Source organism: Pituophis catenifer, unplaced genomic scaffold, assembly GCF_029215685.1.
Source record: "Pituophis catenifer annectens isolate HBS135680 unplaced genomic scaffold, rPitCat1.0.hap2 SCAF_2, whole genome shotgun sequence".
In the NCBI taxonomy this organism is placed as follows: domain Eukaryota; kingdom Metazoa; phylum Chordata; class Lepidosauria; order Squamata; family Colubridae; genus Pituophis; species Pituophis catenifer.
The window spans coordinates 27,768,447-27,789,787 of NW_027256882.1; the positions used below are offsets into that span (position 1 = coordinate 27,768,447).

The following is a 21,341-nucleotide window of genomic DNA, read 5'->3' on the forward strand; positions in this document are numbered from 1 at the left end:
GCAAGATGTATAACAACTAAGGAAGACAAGTACTATAAGCTAAAAAAGCAAATTGAGGTAGATTTGGATAGATGGAAAAACCTGCAATTATCGTCAATAGGAAGAATAGCAACAATTAAAATGAACATATTACCGAGAGTATTGTTTTTATTCCAAACAATCCCGATAAAATTGGAGAAAAAATATTTTGAAGAGCTCAATAAGATAATAGTGAAATATACATGGCAGGGGAAAAAAGCGAGAATCAATCTAAAAATGTTACAAAATGTAAGAGCTAGGGGAGGGTTTGGACGACCGAATTGGAAATTATATTACCAGGCAGCAGTGCTAACTTGGATGAAGGAATGGATTGTATTGAGAAATACAAAGTTATTGACATTGGAGGGACATGATCTGCAATTAGGTTGGCATGCTTTTTTATGGCATGGGAAAAATAAGATACATGGTTACTTCCAAAGTCATAAGAAATGCTTTGTTATTAGTATGGGAAAAAATTAGAGAGCAATACTATTTGAAGATACCAGTCTGGCTTTCGACTGGTATGGAAGCACTTATACATCCAAAGATTATTAATATGGGAAATATTTTTAGATACAAAGATATTTTGTTGGAAAAGGGGGAATGTAAAATGAAATGTGAACTGGAAAAACAGGGGATTGATATGGATTGGTATACACAGTTGCAAATACAATCTAGATATGAAAAGGATGCTAAACTTTATGGTTTTTATATGGAACTGACAGAATTGGATAAGATATTGACAGGAACAGAAGAGAGAATGATAAAAAAATTGTACAGTTACTTATTGCGTGTTAAATTAGAAGAACAAGTCAAAGAAACAGTGATAGCATGAGCAAAAAACTTTGGTCACATCAGGGGTGAAATGCTACCGGTTTGCACCGGTTTGGGCAAACCAGTAGCGGTGGCAGCACGTGGTTTGGAGAACCAGTAGTGGTGGCAGCGTGAGCCTCCGCCCACCCGCCCGGACGTCGTTACTTCAGGAACTGTAAATATTGATTTAAAACTGCAATTGTTTCTGTCGGGGATTTTACCGAGAATTTATAGTAAAAAAAACTGTATATTTGATTATTCATGTAATAACTGCAGCTAGAATTGTATTTGCACAAAATTAGAAAAGCGAAGAGATCCCTATAGATGAAAAAGTGATTAAGAAAATATTAGATTGTGCAGAAATGAATAGATTAACACTAGCAATACAAGAAAAGGAGAACATGGGAGTTATTTTATCAATGGTTAGAGAATAAATATGAAAGCAATAGATAAGTAAAGAAGAGAAATGTTAGGTTTATGTTATTTTTATCAGTATTATTATTATTTAGTATTAATATAAGAATGAACGTAACAAATGAATATGGTGGTAAATTTAATTGTTAAGACACAAATAATTTTATACTCAGATGACACACTGTTTAATGTAAGATAGAATGTTTGTAATAAAAGAAAATAAAAAACTCAAAAAAAAAAAAAAGCTATTTCCCAAGGCACCCGAAGGCCAGACAAGGAATAATGGATGGAAACTGAACAAGGAGAGATTCAACCTAGAAATAAGGAGAAATTTTCTGACAGTGAGAACAATCAACTAATGGAACGCAACTTCGGAAGTTCTGGGAGCTTCATCACTGGAGGCTTTCAAGAAGAGATTGGACTGCCATTTGTCAGAAATGGTGTATGGGGTGGGGTGGGGAGGTGTTGGACTATCTTCCAACTCTGATAATTTGTCTGTCTAATAACAGGGTCCATAAAAGAACAAGAGTTGAAAGGGATCTTGGAGACCTTCTATCTAGTCCAATCCCTTGCTGAAGCTGAGGAACCTGACATCTTTGTCATCCAAAAGATACAGGATGGACTGAACTAAACACTAAGAGAGAAGACATGAAAGGGCAACAAACATATTTGGGGGCTTGAGGCTAAAGCATATAAAGAGGGTTGCAGGAGTTGAGTATGTCTAGTCTACAGAAGAGAAAGAGAAGGAGGAGGGGTGAAATGATAGAAGTCTTCCAATATTTGAGGGGCTGCCACCAGGGTGGATTTGATTTAAATCGAGTCGATTTAAATCATGATTTAAATCATAATTTTTAAAGAGCAACTGTCATCTCTGCTACTCCTTTGACCCGCTGTTGACTCACCGATAGTCCCAGTGTTGCAGAATATACAGCCTCATGCTACATAACTAAGCTCCATTTCATGCTGAATAAACTAAATTATTTATGTATCTTAAATAGAAAACTATCTTACGATAGATTTTTACCCCAAAAGTTTTTTATTAAAATAAATTCAATAAAAATTAAAAAAAAATCTGATTTAAATTAAAAAATCCGATTTAAATCAAAAAAGCCGATTTTTTTTTTGATTTTTTAAAAAAAATCATTGATTTTTATCCACCCTGGCTGCTACAAAGGAGAGGGGCTCAACCTCTTCTCCAGAGCATCTGAAGGCAGAACAGGAAACAATGGATGGAAACGAATCAAGGAGAGAAGCAACCTGGAAACAAGGAGACATTTCCTGACTGTGAGAACAATTAGCCGGTTTGCCTGCAGAAGTTGTGGTTGCTCCATCTCTGGAGGCTTTCAGGAAGAGACTGGACAGCCACGTGCCTCAAACGTATAAGGTCTCCTGCTGGAGCAGGGGGCTGGACTGGATGACCTCAAAGATCCCTTCCAACTGTTATTCCTCATTCTAGTTGCTTCTCTGCTTCCAGGCCCTGGAAGGAACCAAACAGCCTGAGTTGCTCCCGGATTCTCCTCCGACCTGCCCTCAACTCACCTCCCAGCAGCTGGTTCCATCCTTGGAAGAAGCAACAGAGCCGCCACGCACGGCTCTCCCCTCCTCTCCTGTTCCTTTCCGGAAGAGGAAGTTCCTCTGTACTTCTCCCTTTTCATCCTTTCTAGCAATACAGTACTTGATGGTTTTAACTCCTTTAAACTCAACCGTAGAGAACGCTGTTATACTGATGGCTTTTTAGGCATAGATGCTGCCATCTAGCGGTAGGAGGCCAAAAAACAGGCTTGTCCCTTCTCTACCCATGGCGTTGGCCAGATCTTCTCACTGATCACATTTTCAGACTCCTAGCAACCTATTGTAGGAAGTTAGCACCTACCCCTTTCCTGGAAGAGTGAAATATTTTAGGAAATATGAAAAAGGCAGAATATTATATTTCCCTGGATGAGAAATATGAGAAGCATATTTTACAGACAAAGCAGCTCCCACCTTCCTGCCCCCACCCTTTGTCAATGGGCCATTAAGGCCTGGGCCAGTCTATTCTACATAACAAAGATCTGCCTCCTTCAGGCAGAGCCATAGTAGGAATTGCCAAAGATCCATCAAAGATAGGATTAGCTCTCTACACAATATCAGCAGAAACTCACCACATGTGACCTGGGAAGCACATGTGACCATCGGCTAACTAAGACCCCCCACCGCCTGGGAGTCTGACAACCAATCAGAGTACTCTTTCTGGGCCCCAGGAAGTTCAAAGCCAGAGAGAGCATAAAACCTGAAAAACTTGCTGTATCTGCCCTTTTTTCTGTTCAGGAACTCAAGCCATGTGATCCTGTCCACCATTAAACCATCTTTCCAAGCAGTCTCCATGTTTCCAGTGTCTTTTTCCCCACTTGGAGCAGAACCTAGAAGGAGATTTCTTCCAACATTATCTTTGCAGCTGAGCCAAGTGAAATATTGAAATGTGTAAATGTCTTTGTTCTTCTTCTCTGCACTTTTTCTAGAGTCTCAACAACTTTTTTGTATCCTGGTGACCAAAACTGGATGCAGTATTCAAAGTGTAGTCTTAACTATACAGTATAACACAGACCTTATTTTTCTCACTACTGATTTGTATTTTGCTGGAAAGGGCCCAGTGCTCACATGTGTCAACATCCTTCTGGATCTTGGGCTTATCTTCTAAAGTGTTGGCTATTCCCCCCAACTAGGTGTCATCTGTAAATTTGATGAGTTCCCTTTCAATCTCTTCATCTAAATCAAGTATGAACAAACTGGATATTCTAGATGGTTCTGAATAGGCCACAGCCCTTTTATGGGAGCTCAAGGGAGTGATCAGGAGGAGATTTACTTTGATGTACCTTCCTGGGAAATGGGAGGGGGGAGGGATGAGCCTGAGGCCATCTGTTTTGTCTCAGATCCGGAGGGACAAGCAAACAGTGCTGGAGAACAGTTTCTTATTGCCTTCTCAGCTCAAAGTTCTCACAACTTCACACCTGTGGATTAGCTCGCCTGGGTAGAAAGTTAGCACCCACCCCTTTCTTAGAAGAATGAAATATTTTAGGAAATATTAAAAAGACAGAATATTATGCTTCCCTGGATGACAAATGGAGAAGCATGTTTTAAAAACAAAGCAGCTCCCATCTTCCTGCCCCCACCCTTTGTCAATGGGCCAGAGGCAGAAACTCAATCTTTGTCAATGCAACACAAATAGGACCCATCTGCAACACAATAGCAACAGAAACTCATCACATGGTACCTGGGAAGATTACATCAGCTAGCAAGGCTAGCTAAGACCCCCCACCCCCTGGGAGTCTGACAACCTATCAGGATACTCTTTCGGGGCCCCAGGAAATTCAAAGCCAGAGAGAGCATAACACCCAGGACTTGCTGTATCTTGTCCCCTTTTCTGTTCAGGAACGCAAACCATGTGATTCTGTCCACCATTAAACCATCTTTCCAAGCAGTCTCCATGTTTCCAGTGTCTTTTTTCCCCACTTGGAGCTGAACCCAGAAGGATATTTCTTCCTACACCTTGGACTGGACAACTTTTAACCTAACGGTTTTGAGCAGGAACTTCAGACCCTGCCTAGTCTCCTTGCTATCACTATCTCCCAATAAATGTTCCTTTTGAAATGCTGCCTGTTTCAAGAGTTCTGCTTTCTTGAGGGGATAGGAGAGGCAAGTCCTTACATTAGGCAGGATCTGCAAAGTGGTCAATCCAGAGAAGCTTTTGACTCTACCAAGGAGACCTTGCAAAGAATGTCCGACCAGGGACGTAGAGGCCAAGTGCTGGGGGGAATCTTCCACCATGGCTCAACCCGATACAACCTCTGGAGGCTACCCTGGAAGACCCCACAAAGCTGAGGTGGTCCATTGGTATTGGGAAGAAGGAAGACGGAGAAGGGAGAATCAAGGGAGTTAACCTCACCCAAGGCAGCCAACAGCATGGCTGGAGATGCGAGTTGGAAGCCCTGTGTGAAGACAGCGACCTGGATGAAGAGCTGGACCATGGGGACCACCTCATGAAGCATGCCATGCACTTCATGATGGAGGGTTTCCAGAACCTAAAAGCCCAAGACACCTGCATGGATGTGTTGGAAGAAATATCCTTCTGGGTTCAGCTCCAAGTGGGAAAAAGACAATGGAAACATGGAGACTGCTTGGAAAGATGATTTAATGGTGGACAGGATCACATGGCTTGAGTTCCTGAACAGAAAAGGGGACGAGATACAGAGTCCTGGGTGTTATGCTCTCTCTGGCTTTGAATTTCAAGAGTATCTTGATTGGTTGTCAGATTCCCAGGGGGTGGGGGCCTTAGCTAGCCTTGCTGGCTGATGTAATCTTCCCAGGTGCCACGTGGTGAGTTTCTGTTGCTATTGTGTTGCAGATGGGTCCTATTGTGTTGCATTGACAAAGATTAAGTTTCTGCCTCTGGCCCATTGACAAAGGGTGGGGGGCAGGAAGATGGGAGCTGCTTTGTCTTTAAAACATGCTTCTCCATTTGTCATCCAGGGAAGCATAATATTCTGCCTTTTTAATATTTCCTAAAATATTTCATTCTTCTAGGAAAGGGGTGGGTGCTAACTTCCTACAGATGGAGGTGACAGTGCATGGAGAAGCCACTGGTGGAAGTGGGGGGGGGCTTCCCTAACCCAGGGACATCTGCAAATACAACTGAGACTGAGGAAAAAATGGTTGCCACAACTCCTTGCAGAGACCTGGGCACTGTGAACATCCCCAGGGTTGGAACTGGAAGGGCTCCCCAGCTGGAGCGGAAAGCACACAAAAACCCCAGGCATCAAGTTCGATGGTGACTCCCAACAGCTGGGGTTCTTTCTTGCCCATGTCTTTCCTTTACTTTGATATACCTTCCTGGGAAATTGGAGGGGGAGGGATGAGCTTTGGGCCATCTGTTGTGTTTCAGATCCAGAGGGCCAAGCAAGCAGAGCCTGAGAACAGCTTCTTATTTCCTTCTCAGCTCAAAGTTCTCACAACAACTTCACACCTGTGGATTGGCTCACCACGGAATGGACAAAGGGGAGAGGTTTTTACAACTTTTAACAGTTTTGAGTGGGAACTTCAGATCCTGCCTATTCTCCTTGCTATTGCTATCTGCCAATAAAAGTTCCTTTTGAAATGCTGCCTGTTTCAAAAGTTCTGCTTTCTTGAGGGGATAGGAGAGGCAAGTCCTTACACTTACAATAAATATTTATACCCATTTGACTTGTCTGAATCTCCTGATTTTCTCAGCACCTGGCACCCACTTGCATTGCTTATTTTCACAAAATGAGGAAGTCTGGATAGCTCAACAGACAGAGCTCTGTAATTTAACACCAGCTGTCTGCAATTAAAGTAAGATAGAATCTCGCCAGGCTCAAGGTTGACTCAGCCTTCCATCCTTTCTAAGGTAGGTAAATTGAAGACCCAGTTTGTGGGGGCAATAAGCTGATTTTGTATAAATATACAAAAGTATGAAGGCTATTGCGTAATGCACTGTAAGCTGTCCTGAGTCTCCGGAGAAGGGCGGCATATAAGTCAAATTAATAGTAATAGTAATAGGTAACACTGACAAGGAAAATTTTTTATTAATGTCAGCCTCATATAGCATAAAGCTAGAAGAGTTCAAAGCTAGTGAACCAAATATGACTGAGATATAATCCTAAAATGGGATTGAGGAACCAAGAATTGGGACTCCTTACGCACGGTCACTCATGCCCTCGTCACCTCCCGTCTGGACTATTGTAACACTCTCTACATGGGGCTCCCCTTGAGGAGCACTCGGAGGCTCCAACTGGCGCAGAGTGCGGCCGCGCGGGTGGTGATAGGAGCGACGTGGCGCTCCCATGTAACGCCTCTCCTGCGCGAGCTGCACTGGCTCCCGGTGGTCTTCCGAGTGCGCTTCAAGGTTTTGGTTATCACCTTTAGAGCGCTCCATGGCTTAGGAACTGGTTATTTACGGGACCGCCTGCTACCACCAATAGCCTCTCACCGACCAGTACGCTCCCATAGAGAGGGGCTCCTCCGGGTGCCGTCGGCCAAACAATGTCGACTGGCGGCCCCCAGGGGGAGAGCCTTCTCTGTGGGGGCACCTACGATCTGGAACGAGCTCCCCCCGGAGATACGGAGGATCCCGGATCTGCGTACCTTCCGTCGCGCGCTCAAGACATTTTTATTTCATCAAGCTGGCCTGACCTAAGTTCTTTCCCCTTTTTAAATGGATATTTTAAATTTGGTTTTAAATTATTGGGGTTTTAAATTTGTTCAGCCAAATTATTTAATTTGTTTTATTCTATTTTAAATTTTGTATTTATATGTTTTATTCTATGGCTGTTCACTGCCCTGAGTCCTTCGGGAGTAGGGCGGTATACAAATTCAATAAAATGAAATGAAATAAAATGAAGAATGATATTATGGATTTGTCATTCATAATGACCAGGTTCCTGTCATTTATCTACTAGATGGGTCTTTGATACAAACTCAAGATTATGCAACATTAGGTAATTTAATTCTATTTATCTGTTTAAGTTTTTCATTTATAAGAGCAATATCTGCTATTTAACCATTCTTAAAAAGTAAATATTTTAACTATTCTTTAAAAATTATTTAAACTAGTAATCTAGATGCCTGTTTTACAGTTGATTTTCTTCTGATATTTGAATTCATACATTAAGTAAAGAAAAAAAAACGGATTAGACCTAGTCTTTTACTTTCCTAGAGAAGAATCTTAGAAGACTGTAAGAATGTTCTACTTCTAATCAACTATTTGGAAATGTCTTATATTTGTAAAAACCAATATCATTTTTCCAGTGTTTCCTATGTTTTTTTCATTATGGAATATAATAAAATAAAATAATTATACAGCAGGGTTGTGCTTTGAAAGTTGAAACACATGTATTGTGCTGGTCAATACATATAATTATGTTGAATATTTTAATGGGTGTTTAAAATTATTATGTTGTAGATACACAAATATGAACTTCCTCCTTTTTATATTACAATTTGGTGAGCTGCCAAAGAAACTATCTCCTAGTAACATATAGAACAATTATAGTGAGAAGCCCAGGTTTCCTAAGCCTATACATGATTGTACAGAGAGTCTAATGTATGGAAAAGAACTATACCAAATGTTCAGCCTAAATTGGATTTGGGAGAAAGTGGAGGTGAACAACACCTACAGAATCTTGAAAGTTCATCAAAATGAAAAAGGATCATTATGCCATCACAATACATGTGCTACTCTTGATGTATATTCATGAGACATAATGATATCTGTATAAAAGGGACCCAGCTTGTACATTTCCTCATTTGTCCTTCTTTCTGGACGTCTAGTAGAAAGCAATGACAAACTACTCTAGTTTAATGAAAAGAAGGTCTAGGGGAGATATGATAACAGTGTTCCAGTGGTTGGTTGCTCCCGGTTCTGTCTGGTTCTATAGAACCGGTAGTAAAACCTGTGGGAGGCTCCGCCCACCTGCCACAATGTCATCATGGGTCATCTGCACATGCGTAGAAGTGTGCACACAGGCACAAGCGAAGCAAGCACACACGCACACTCTTTGCTGCAAACCAGTAGTAAAAGTAAGTAGAACCCACCCCTGCAGTGTTCCAATATCTCAGGGGCTGCCACAAAGAAGAGGGAGTCAAGCTATTCTCCAAAGCACCTGAGGGCAGGACAAGCAGCAATGGGTGGAAACTAATCAAGGAGAGAAGCAACTTAGAACTAAGGAGAAATTTCCTAGCAGTTAGAACAATTAATCAGTGGAACAACTTGCCTCCAGAAGTTGTGAATGCTCCAACACTGGAAGTTTTTAAGAAATGTTGGATAACCATTTGTCTGAAGTGGTGTAGGGTTTCCTGCCCAGGCAGGGGGTTGGACTAGAAGACCTCCAAGGTCCCTTCCAACTCTGTTATTCTATTCTATTCTATTCTATTCTATTCTATTCTATTCTATTCTATTCTATTCTATTCTATTCTATTCTACTCTACTCTACTCTACTCTACTCTACTCTACTTTCATTTTGTATCCAAGAAAACTCCATGGAAAGGTTCATAAAGTCACAAATTTTACTCATTAAAGATAGAGACTTTAAGTAACTCTTTAAATAAAATGATAGGAATGCATGTATTATTATTGCACTTAATTCAAGATGTGATTGAACACAGAGTCACTTGTGACTGTTCAGCTACAGCCATCTGCTTTAGACCCATTTATGCATAATCTTTAAACACAAAAGTAGCCACAAAGAGAAGCGCAACTAACCAAACTGAATCTAAAAAGAGAGGATCTGGGCTGAGTTCTGACTGACACTTGAAGTTTCTTATTAACTGACAATATTTACAGCCTGTATTTTAAATATATTTTATTACATTTCTACAGAAGCCCATGCATTCTTGTTTTGTTTTGTTTGTTTTTTATTAGGCCTGAAGATCTTAGACATTGGTAGCAGTCTATTGTCTCTACCTAATTTAGGGTGTACACTTCTGTTCTTTTGACTGGCAATAGTGGTACCTAAGATGCTTAAACAGTGGTGGGATTCTAATAATTTAACAACTGGTTCTCTGCCCTAATGATCAGATGGATAGGTGTGGCTCAGTCATGTGACTGTGTGGGTGTGGCCAGCTCAACATCATTCACATCGAGGGTGCTTTGCCTTAGCTGTTACAATGTAACAAGGGTTAACCAGAGAGGCAGTTTCTGTAAGCAGGGCAATAAAGATTAGGCTAGAAACAACACCAGAATGTTTCCTTCCTGCCTTCCTTACAGGATTAGCCCTATAAAATGAAAAAACAAAAAACAAAATAAGATTTCTTCCAACAACCAGTTCTCCGAACTGCTTAGAAAGTTAACAACTGGTTCTTCCGAATAGGTGCGAACTGGCTGAATCCCGCCACTGTGCTTAAGTAGTGATGTAAGTACAGGTCAGGCTGTTATCTTTGCTTGTTATTTTCTTTCCTCCATTCTCTACTAAGATTGCTAGTAAAATTATCATTCTTTGTTACGTAGATGGAGGTAAAAGCACACTATCATTACTACATTATGAACATAAGAATTCTCCAAAAAGAAAGGAAGAAGGGAGGAGAACAAGAAAACTTTAATTTTCATGGAACAAGATCAAAAACTTAATCTTCCTAACCTGGCAAGATCAACCAAAAGTAAATGTTACCTAACATCTGTAATCAGTCACAAAATATTGCAGTTTACTTCTTATCTCAGAAATACTTTTCAGAGTTGGGAAATAGGAATAATCTCAGGAACAGGAAGTAAAAGAAGGATGTAGATAGCATCTGGATGTGATAACTTGGTGCGTTTTTTGTTCTTTGGTGTTTTGTTTTTTGCTTCAGTATGGTCCTGGTGATGTGAGCCAAAGTCTTCTGGATTTTGGGTGAGCAGCACTGTTTTGCAACTTTGCTCATGGCTTTTTTAAAAAAAATTAGTTTGTCAAACATGTTTAAGATAACAGATATAGGTATAAACATGATTATGAATACAGGAAATGGATACATATAAATGGGGACAGTAGGACAGGGATGATAGGCATGCTGTAAGGGGCGCTTATGCACGCCCCTTACAGACCTCTTAGGAATGGGGTGAGGTCAACAGTAGACAGTCTAAGGTTAAAGTTATGGGGGTTTGGGGATGAAACCACAGAGTCAGGCAGTGCATTCCCAGGCATTGACCACTCTGTTGCTGAAGTTGTATTTTCTTGCATTAGGAGCTTTTCTGAGGCTATTGGAGTTGGCTTGTGGTGACAAGAGACTCAGCTAATTGGAAGAAAAGAAGAAGGACTGCAGATTGTAACAGTTACTGCTATTTTTTTTTTTAATTTGATTTATATGCCGCCCTTCTCCGGAGACTCAGGGCGGCTTACAATGTGCTCAGCAATAGCCTTCATCCTTTTGTATATTTAAACAAAGTCAGCTTGTTGCCCCCACAACTGGGTCCTCAATTTACCTACCTTAGAAAGGATGGAAGGCTGAGTCAACCTTGAGCCTTGGCGAGATTCGAACCTGCAGTAATTGCAGGCAGCTGGTTTTAATAACCAGTTAATAACAGGGTGCCTTAGACCACTGTACTACCAAGGCTCTTGGTAGTACAGTGGTCTTGGTAGTACAGTGGTCTTAAGGATCCCATGGTATATCCATGCGTGATCAAGTCCCTCTGGTCCAGTGTTTCTCAATCTTGGCCACCTGAAGATGTGTGGACTTCAACACCCAGAATTATTGAAGTCCAATTCAACAATTGAGAGTTGAAGTCCACGCATCTTCAGGTGACCAAGGTTGAGAAACACTGCTCTAGTCTCTTGATTTGGCACTCCTTATCCTTGTAACCTGTTAGGACAAAGATCTTGCAGCTCCCAACATTGGCAGCACAAAACATAAATAATACAAGCCTTGTATCTGCTGCTGATTAATTACTCAGTGACTTTAAACTTCGGATTTTGAATGGTTATAATCCTAGCAGCTAATTGTTCAATTTCTAGTGTACTCTAGCACTAGAGTTCATTGTTTTAAACCCTTTAGATAATTTATAACCTCTGAAGCACCGTAAAAGTAAAATTCAACTTATCAATGTTTCCTAAAACAGGACGTAAAATAAAATAAATTATAAAATGCAGTATATAATACCAAGTAGAATATGGCACGCATAGTAAAAAGTTGTTGAAGTGTGCTTATTCTACTTTGATGTGCCAGCATCTTGGCTTCAGTGAATTTCAAAGTAACTGGTATATACAAGAACATAAAGATCAAGCCTCCAGAGAAAAAGAAAGATGTCATAAGGCCATCTAGACACATTACAACAAAAAGAAAGAAAAGGAAAGAAATTAAAAGAGAGTGACTAGAAGAGAAATAAGATATTAGAACAATAAAATGAAAAAAGAGCACAGCAAGAAATGAAGTACATGATTACCAAAAAGGATATGAGTGTATCGATTCCCTAAATAATGTACCATGAAACCCAGGTACTTAGAACAAGGAATTCTTTTTATTTGGGTCTTTCAAGGGTTAGGGTTAGGGTTAGTTCTTAGAAGCCTTTGTAAATGCATCACCTTTGTTTTCTCATAATTAAGAGGAGGGGGGGGGGAGGGGGGAGGGGGAGGAGGAGGATCCGCTGTGGCTGGTGATTGTTCCTCAGCCAGCCCGGATTTCCAAAAATATCCCAAAAAAGAAATAAAAGGAGGAGGGGGCAAGGGGCGGGGCCAACCAGTGATGGGACAGAGAATCGCAGCAGAAGGCCCAAAGAGTCACATGTGGCTCCAGAGCTGCGGGTTGCCGACACCCACCCTAGAAGATAGGCTCAAGATCCAGATGGATCTTGACAGACTTGAACACTGGGCCCTATCTAACAAAATGAAATGTAGAGAAAAGCAAAGTCCTACACTTAGGTAAGAAAAACCAAAAGTACACATATAAACTGGGGGAAACCAGGCTTAATAGCAGTGATTGTGAGAGGGATCTTGGAGTCTTAGTAGACAACCAGCTAAATATGAGCCAGCAGTGTGCAGCGGCAGCCAAAAAAGCCAATGCAATCCTAAATTGCATTAACAGAAGGATACAATCAAGATCAAGTGAGGCACTAATACCGCTCTAGAAAGCCTTGGTAAGACCACACATAGAGTACTGCACCCAGTTTTGGTCACCACACTATAAAAAAGATGTTGAGACTCTAGAAAAAGTGCAGAGAAGAGCAACAAAGATGATAAGGGGACTGGAGACTAAAACATATGAAGAACGGTTACAGGAACTGGGCATGGCTAGTCTAGTGAAGAGAAGGACCAGGGGAGACATGATAGCAATATGTTCCAATATTTGAGGGGCTGCCACAGAGAGGAGGGAGGTCAAGCTAATTTCCAAAGCACCTGAAGGCCAGACAAGGAACAATGGATGGAAACTGATCAAGGAGAAATTCAACCTAGAAATGAGGAGGAACTTTCTGACAATGAGAACAATCAACCAATGGAACAGCTTTGCCTTTGGAAGTTGTGGGAGCTTCATCACTTGAGACTTTCAAGAAAAGATTGGACTGCCATTTGTCAGAAATGGTGTAGGGTCTCCTGCTTGAGTGGGGGGTTGGACTAGATGACCTACAGGGTCCCTTCCAACTCCGTTAATCTGTAATCTGTCCACAGTTTATAATCCACTCTGCATATAAATTAGGATGTTGAGTTATCAAAGCATTTGAAGTAAAATCTGAGATGAATATAGAGAAACATTTTTTGAGGATGCATGTGTGTGTGTAAATTTTAAATCCAAAATTCAAAGGAGAGAGAGAGAAAAAAGAAGAAGCCTAACACGGGCTTTCATGAGATTTAAGGAAATACCAGACTAGAAAAGCATGCAGTAGCCCACATTTCCATGCTTGTGGTTATTAATGCATGCAATTTCTTTTAAGGAAGCAATTTATTTCCTCTGCTAGTTTTGCAATTGAGAAATAGAGTATTTATATAAATGCTGACCGTAAGCTAAAGCAGATGTAAGACTCATCCAAACCAGATACAAAAAGTCTATCTTTTCGGAGCAAGACAGAATTACTTAAGGTAAGACTATATATAATATCTCAAAAAAGAAAATCAGGATTTCTCCTCCCAGCTTTTCCCCTGAGGTGTCCTTTAAAACAGGGGTCTCCAACCTTGGCAACTTTAAGACTTGTGGACTTCAACTCCCGGAGTTCCTCAGCCATCCTTGCTTTGCTGAGGAACTCTGGGAGTTGAAGTTCACAAGTTTTAAAGTTGCCAAGGTTGGAGACCCCTGCTCTAAACTATCAACATCCCACAATTGTGATCCTATTCAATAGATATGGTAGATGAATCATACTTTAGTTGATTAATTGACTACAAATGTGCGTATAATTAACTGCTTATAAATTGAATACAAGTGAGCAAGCAGTGCTGAAGCAAGGTATATACATTGCGGGTATACAGAACAATATCCTTAATAGCAATATATTCTTTTTTTAGAAAAGAAGACTGAGGTGTCTGTTTTAAGATAGTTAACAATGTTCAGCTTTTCAAAATACTTGTTAAAGTTTGTTAATAATAGCAGACTTAAATACTGCTTCACAGTGCTTTATAGCTCTCTCTAAGCGGTTTACAGAGTCGGCATATTGCCCCCTGCAATCCTGATCTTCATTTTGCCAACCTCAGAAGGATAGTATTATATAACTTCCTGCCCAAATTTTAAAATAGGGATTCACATTGGAAAGCATGCACAATAAGTTAAATTATAATATTTGTCAAAGGCCTGGCCTAACTCTCCTCTTTTAAATTTTTAATTTGTTTGATTTTATAAATTGGGTGTTTTAATCTGTGTTTCGGCCAAAATATTTAATAATTTTAAGGGACTTTTAATATTTGTATTATCTGTATTTTATCTTGGCTGTTCACCGCCCTGAGTCCTCCGGGAGTAGGGCGGTATAGAAATTTGATAAATAAATAAATAAATAAATAAATAAATAAATAAATAAATAAATAAATAAATAAATAAATAAAGGTATCACTAAAGTATAATGGTCAGCGTATACAGTCTCTGTGTACTGTTAATTTCTGTACATTGTACAGTGCAATGAAATGTTTACAATTTGAAACTGAAAAAAAAAAAGCAGATTTAGATATTTTTTACTAAAGCACTATTTTTGGGGGTAGCCAGAAAATAAATCATATTATTTCATTAATCCAAAATTGTTTGTGCACTATATCACAAACAGTATGAACTAATCTTTCTTTTTCTGCTGTTCGCTAGTTTTACAAAATAAAGGTAAAGTATAAATGTTCTACATACTATTTACTATGTATTGTGTGTGCTTTGTTCATATCTGTTAAGAATCTGGGAGAAGCAAGTAGAACACTTTCCCTTCACATTTTCTCATGCTTGTTTGCTTCCTCTTTTGTGGCTTCTAGTGAAGCATGATCGTATTGCTCGGAAGACCCAAACCTGAGGCTGGAATTACTGTTCTTTCTACCCTTCTTCTGTGAGAAATGTGGATTTTCTCTTCTTAAAGTTGTCTATGATTATTGGGCAATTTTTCCCCTGACCCCTTCTTCATCTACAGTAATCACCATCTGACTGCTGACACATCTGCTTTTTATACAGATTTAGAATGTATATATTCAAATATAGAAGCAAACAGGAACATAAAGTTCTATTTCCTTTAAATATACCTATTATCCTGCATAAATCCCACCTCAGCTCCCCATATTGAATGTGTTGTTATTTGGTCAAGGCATGGAAAATGTCATTATGCCTAGGGCCCCCAAGGAATGGCTGAACTAATGAGGTGACTCTGTTACATTCTTTCATCTGCTATTTTTTTGCTCTTGCTATTTATTTTTGAGGGTTTTAACCTTTTTAAAATAATTAATAATGATTTTGGTTTTATCTATTTGGTTTTACCTATCATATTTTTCGGAGTATAAGATGCACCGGAGTATAAGACGCACCTTAGTTTTTGGGGAGGAAAATAAGAAAAAAGCTGATTGGCAGGTGGATCTGCCTCCCGGAATACCCCCGATCCGCTGTTCTCAGAGGTGAATTTTAGCAACAGGTTCCTTGGTTGTGAGCTCTGTGCCTTGCTTTTTTTTTTTTGGCTTTTTTTTCTGCCTCTGAAACTTCTGAAACTCTGTTTCAGAAAAAACTTCTTTTCCTGCCTCTGAAACAGAGCTTCAGAAAAAAAGCCTCTGAAGCTCTGTTTGGGGGCTTCTTTTCTGAAGCTTCTTTTCTGATGCTTTTTTCAGCCTCTGAAACCTCCATTTGAGAAGCTGGGCGGGACTACATTCAGAGTATAAGATGCACCCAGATTTTCATCCTCTTTTTTGGGGGGAAAAAGGTGTGTCTTATACTCCAAAAAATACGGTATTTGTTAACTGTTTAGCTTTGTTGTATGCTACCCAGAATCACTTGTTTGGTGAAATGAAAACTACATAAATTGGATAAATAAATAAGTAAATAAATATAGTCAATCTAACCAGAATTGGTGTACTCAGGGAAGTGGTAGAGCATGTCATATATATATTAAGTTTCATCAGCCTACATTTTATGGAAAATGAAATCTTCACAAGATTTCTCCTTGTCTCCTGCTTGGGCAGGGGGTTGAACTAGATGACCTACAAGGTCCCTTCCAACTCTGTTAATCTGATAAAGGCTACGGCCCTTTCAAAGACCCAGAGTATTCTATATAGATCTTTCCATTGACATAATGGGGGCTTTCAGGATGGAAACTCCTCTGCTGTGAAATTCAGCATAGGGACAATCCCATCCCATCCCATCTCATTCCATCCCAGCTTCTTCTCTTGGTCATTCTTTTCCTTGTCATATGCCTTCTGCTGCAAGCTGTTTATTAGATGCATTATGTCTTATGTGTTTGACTTGAAAGTCAAACTAAAACCATTAGACAAAAGAGCAGAGGAATCTGTCATATCCTAAAGACAAACCTTTAAGAATCAAGCTGAAGGGCATCATCTGCAATGAATCAGGCTTTCCCTGAACTGAATTGGACTTTAATACTAGAGAAGGCTTGTTAAATTTTGGAAGAATAGCAGGTCCATTGGTTTTTTTAAAAAATGTTTAATAAAGCATCACATTGCAGTCATGGAGATAACTTGGAGAAAAACTCTGCGGAAGGATCTATTCCTGATTGCATCCACAGTGGTGATAGAACTAAGGCAGGTACCACAAGAGCTACAAGTTAATCCTGCATAAGAAATGCCAGCAAGGGATCATTTAAGGAAGGAATTGAGGCAAGGCAGCATTGATCTCTCTTGCCCCTCCAAATGAACAGCACCAAGGAAAACAGGGTGTCTTATTTTTCAAGAACTTGAGTGAAAACATTTCTCACCAACTTCCCTATTGCTTTGTTGTGGATAATTCTTTTATTAAGAAACTGTCAGCATACCTCTGACTTTAGTTGTCATGACCCCTGACCGCCAGATCGCACACTTCTGTTGTTTTGAATTTTGAAATAACACAGAAGTCAGTTTACCAGTTGCAAAATCAGGAAGAGTGTTAATACCACAAACCACTCCTTTACCTTTCATAGTGTTTCTCCTGAAAACAGATACCAGAACTTTTCTCAATAATTCATGAATTCAGTTCTAGCACTTGCCACTCTAGGTTTTTGTTGTTGTTTTTTTGTAATTTGATTTATATGCCGTCCTTCTCCGGAGACTCAGGGCGGCTTACAGTGCGTTAAGCAATAGCCTTCATACTTTTGTATATTTTATACAAAGTCAGCTTATTGCCCCCACAAACTGGGTCCTCATTTCACCTACCTTAGAAAGGATGGAAGGCTGAGTCAACCTTGAGCCTGGCGAGATTCGAACTTACTTTAATTGCAGACAGCTGGTGTTAATTTACAGTGCTTTAGTCTGCAGAGCTATCCAGCTAGTTGAAACCAACAAGACAGGTGGGAAAAAGAACTGTAAGAAGAAATGAAAGAGCTTGTACAAACACCCCAGATGCTTACTTTCTAGACAAATTATGTGCAAAGCCACATACTTTTTGATATTTTCTTTTAGTAATAGTCACCCTGCTCAGAGAGTAGATGTATGTATTACTTTAGAGTGTGGGGCTTTCTATTTCTATGATTGTTTGTTTGTTTTTCATAAATTTCCTACCCAAACAACCCAAGGCAACTTGTTGGGAAACAACAATAACTGTAACACAACTGTATCACAACCAAACACAACTAATGGGAAACTCCAAGGATCCCAACTATGATTAGAGGTGATTCGGGGATATCAATAAAAAGCACCAAATGGGATTGATCTCAGCAAGTAGCATCATCTCTTAATCCAGAAGCTAAACTGTTGAACCTGGTCTCTGTTTGGATAGGAAAAAAACCGAGAATCCCAGGACCATGAGGTAAATTGGGAAATAGAAAAACATCTTGGAAGCAATCAATGGCTAATCACATCCATATTGTAGCCAAGAAAAGTGCATGGGTAAATCTGTGAAACAAATAGTAGTTACATTTACCTCTGTGTATTTATCTTCTAAAATTTATTAATATTGTATTTCTACTTTGAGGGGGAGGGGTACAGTAACATTTGTGAAACCTTCAGCTTTAAGCACAAAATAGCTTGCCTCATCTCAGATTTTATACATCTTGTCTAGGTATTTCCTGCTGCTTCAAGAATAGAATAGAATAACAGAGTTGGAAAGGACCTTGGAGGTCTTCTAGTCCAACCCTCTGCCTAGGCAGGAAACCCTACACCACTTCAGACAAATGGTTATCCAACATTTTCTTTAAAACTTCCAGTGTTGGAGCATCCACAACTTCTGGAGGCAAGTTGTTCCACTGATTAATTGTTCTAACTGCTAGGAAATTTCTCTTTAGTTCTAAGTTGCTTCTCTCCTTGATTAATTTCCACCCATTGCTTCTTCTCCTGCCTTCAGGTGCTCTGGAGAATAGTTTGACTCCCTCTTCTTTGTGGCAGCCCCTGAGATATTGGAACACTGCTATCATGTCTCCCCTAGTCCTTCTTTTCATTAAACCAGACATACCCAATTCCAGCAATTGTTCTTCATATATTTTAGCCTCCAGTCCCATAATCATCTTTGTTGCTCTTCTCTGCACTCTTTCTAGAGTCTCAACATCTTTTTTACATCGTGACGACCAAAACTGGATGCAGTATTCCAATTGTGGCCTTACCAAGGCATTACAAAGTGGTATTAGCACTTCACTTCATCTGAAGAAGCAGAAGATTTGGAGACACACCAGGTATATATGTCCTATCACCCCATTCACTGAGCTTGTTGACTAACTCTGAAGAATTTTAACAATTTCCAGAGTTCCATTTCCAGATTGTCCATTTCAGCGTTAGGGGATGAAACAGAAAATTGCATATTTATGGCAATTACTGATTAGCCAAGGTTGGCTAAATATTTCTAATGTTGGAATACAGTATTATATTATCTATTATTTTCATAGCATAAGACAATAAAGTTTTATGAAGCTACCAACAGAGCAGTCACAATATAATCTATTAAAAAGAGTTAAAAGAGAAGTCATCCCTCTGAGATCCCTCTGGTCATTCATGATCCCCAACTCTTTTTAAGTCCCAATCCTGAACCACAATCACCCCAAATCATTAGCAGTTTCCCATGATCTACCGTAATAGAACTTACCTGCTATACTTAAATATTATTGTGGTTTTTTTAAATCAACAGTTCCTGCCAATAAAAAAAGAAAAAGAAACATCATATTCATATTCATTTCCTCTGCGTTTTACTTCAGAAATAAGTTCCTTCAAATTTCTCCCCAGAACAAATTTAACTAGTAAAGTTACTGTACTTTTCGGAGTATAAGATGCACTCCCCCTCCCCCCCCCAAAAAGAGGGTGGAAATTCAGTCTTATACACTGAATACAGCCATTTTTGGCCTCCCGAAGCCTCTCCCTGCACATCCCGTTTTTGCTAAAAACGGGCCTGTTTTTCAAAAAAACGGGATGCATAGAGCCTTTGGAAGGCCTGCAGACTGCTCCTGGGGGCTGGGGAGGGAGAAAACATTTTTTTCTTGCTTACCTCTTCGAAATCTTGGTGCTTCTTATACACCAGTGTGTCTTATAGTCCGAAAAATATGGGTAAGTTTGACTTAGTAACTTGATAATGTTTGCTTACATTACAAAAAGGTTCTGTAATATAGAATTCCTAGTAATACTGTATACATATCCACGTCTGTTTCTCATTTATATTTTTATTTTAAGCATATATTCGCCATGACTGAAGAATATATTGAAGGAATGTCTCCTTTTCCCTATGAGGATGACGAAGCCATTCCATGTGATAAAATGGACATCCAGATGTTTGGAAAAGTCTTCCTGCCTATATTGTATGGCCTGGTGTTCGCCATTGGGCTGATAGGGAATTTTCTAGTGGTTCTTACCATTCTGAAAGCCAGACACCAAAAGAGCATCACTGATATTTTTTTCCTGAATTTGGCCATCTCTGACCTTCTTTTTGTGATTTCTCTTCCTTTTTGGGCTTCTTATATTATACATGATTGGACACTTGGGACCCTTACATGCCAAATAGTTTCTTCTTTCTATTCTGTGGGCTTCTTTGGTGGCATGTTCTTCATAACCATCATAAGCATTGACAGATACTTGGCTATTGTTCGGGCAACATGTATTATGAAATCCAGGACAGTCACCTATGGATATCTTACTAGTATATCAATATGGGCCTTAGCAGTTTTCTTTGCAAGCCCCCATTTTATATTCATCCAAGCATCAGACAGAAAGTGTACTTCATTGTATCCAGAACATCTTACTCTAATATGGCCTGTTTTCAGCTACTTGGAAATGAACATCATTGGATTTCTTCTCCCAATGTGCATCATGAGCTACTGCTATCTGCAGATCATCAGAACGTTGCTGTCCTGCAAAAACCAGCGCAAACACAAAGCTATGAAAGTGATTTCACTTGTGGTAATCATATTTTTTCTCTTCTGGACTCCATATCACATCTCACTTTTTCTGCAGGTGCTACACTACTTTGATGTCTTCAAAAACTGCAGTTCCTTAAGGTTTCTGGATTATACTGTACAAGTGACTGAGACAGTAGCTTTCAGCCACTGCTGTCTTAATCCAATCATCTATGTTTTTGCTGGTGAAAAATTCAGAAAGTACTTTTCCCACTTGGTTCTCAGATGCATTTCATTCACATGTGCCTCTGGGTCTTGTGGCAAATATTGCAGTGGAGTGCCTACTGCTATTCCAGAGTGTGCTATGACCAGTAATCATACCCAGAATACCAGTGACCGAGAAGTGTCTCTCCTTCTTTGATTGTTAACAAATAGTATTGAATACTGGGGCATACTGAATACTGAACTATTTTATCCAGATTATCCATAGACTTCAGTTTCTCAGTATTCCTAGCACAACAGCTTTTGTCTACCATAGGTAATAGGACTATGTGTCAAGTATTGTCTTTATAGGCAGAAATATAAATTTATTTTATTTATGAAGTAATATTATTCTACATTCCTGCTTTAGTATCAGTTTATCCTCCTTTTGAGGAATAGCAAACAAGTAAAATTAATAACCAATAATTTTTAAATTGTTTACATCCTTGTTTCTTACTATTTATTGTTTAAGCAGTTACATCCT

General features: G+C 39.5%; 2 protein-coding genes across 2 annotated transcripts in view; both read left to right on the plus strand.

Annotated features, from left to right (window-relative positions):
- LOC139310039 (zinc finger protein 252-like) overlaps positions 1 to 21,341 on the plus strand; it is a 371,392-nt gene that overhangs the window by 20,545 nt on the left and 329,506 nt on the right. Inside the window, exon 3 of the mRNA XM_070934207.1 lies at positions 12,844 to 12,855. Within this exon, the coding sequence (XP_070790308.1) occupies positions 12,844 to 12,855 (12 nt within the window). The remainder of the gene's footprint in view (positions 1 to 12,843; positions 12,856 to 21,341) is intronic.
- CX3CR1 (C-X3-C motif chemokine receptor 1) lies at positions 19,950 to 21,017 on the plus strand. The gene has a single exon (XM_070936496.1). The coding sequence runs from the start codon at positions 19,950 to 19,952 to the stop codon at positions 21,015 to 21,017; it is 1,068 nt and encodes a 355-aa protein (XP_070792597.1).

Coding starts and splice junctions, on each gene's coding strand:
- CX3CR1 (XM_070936496.1), top strand. CDS start 19,950: ATGACTGAAGAATATATTGAAGGAATGTCTCCTTTTCCCTATGAGGAT.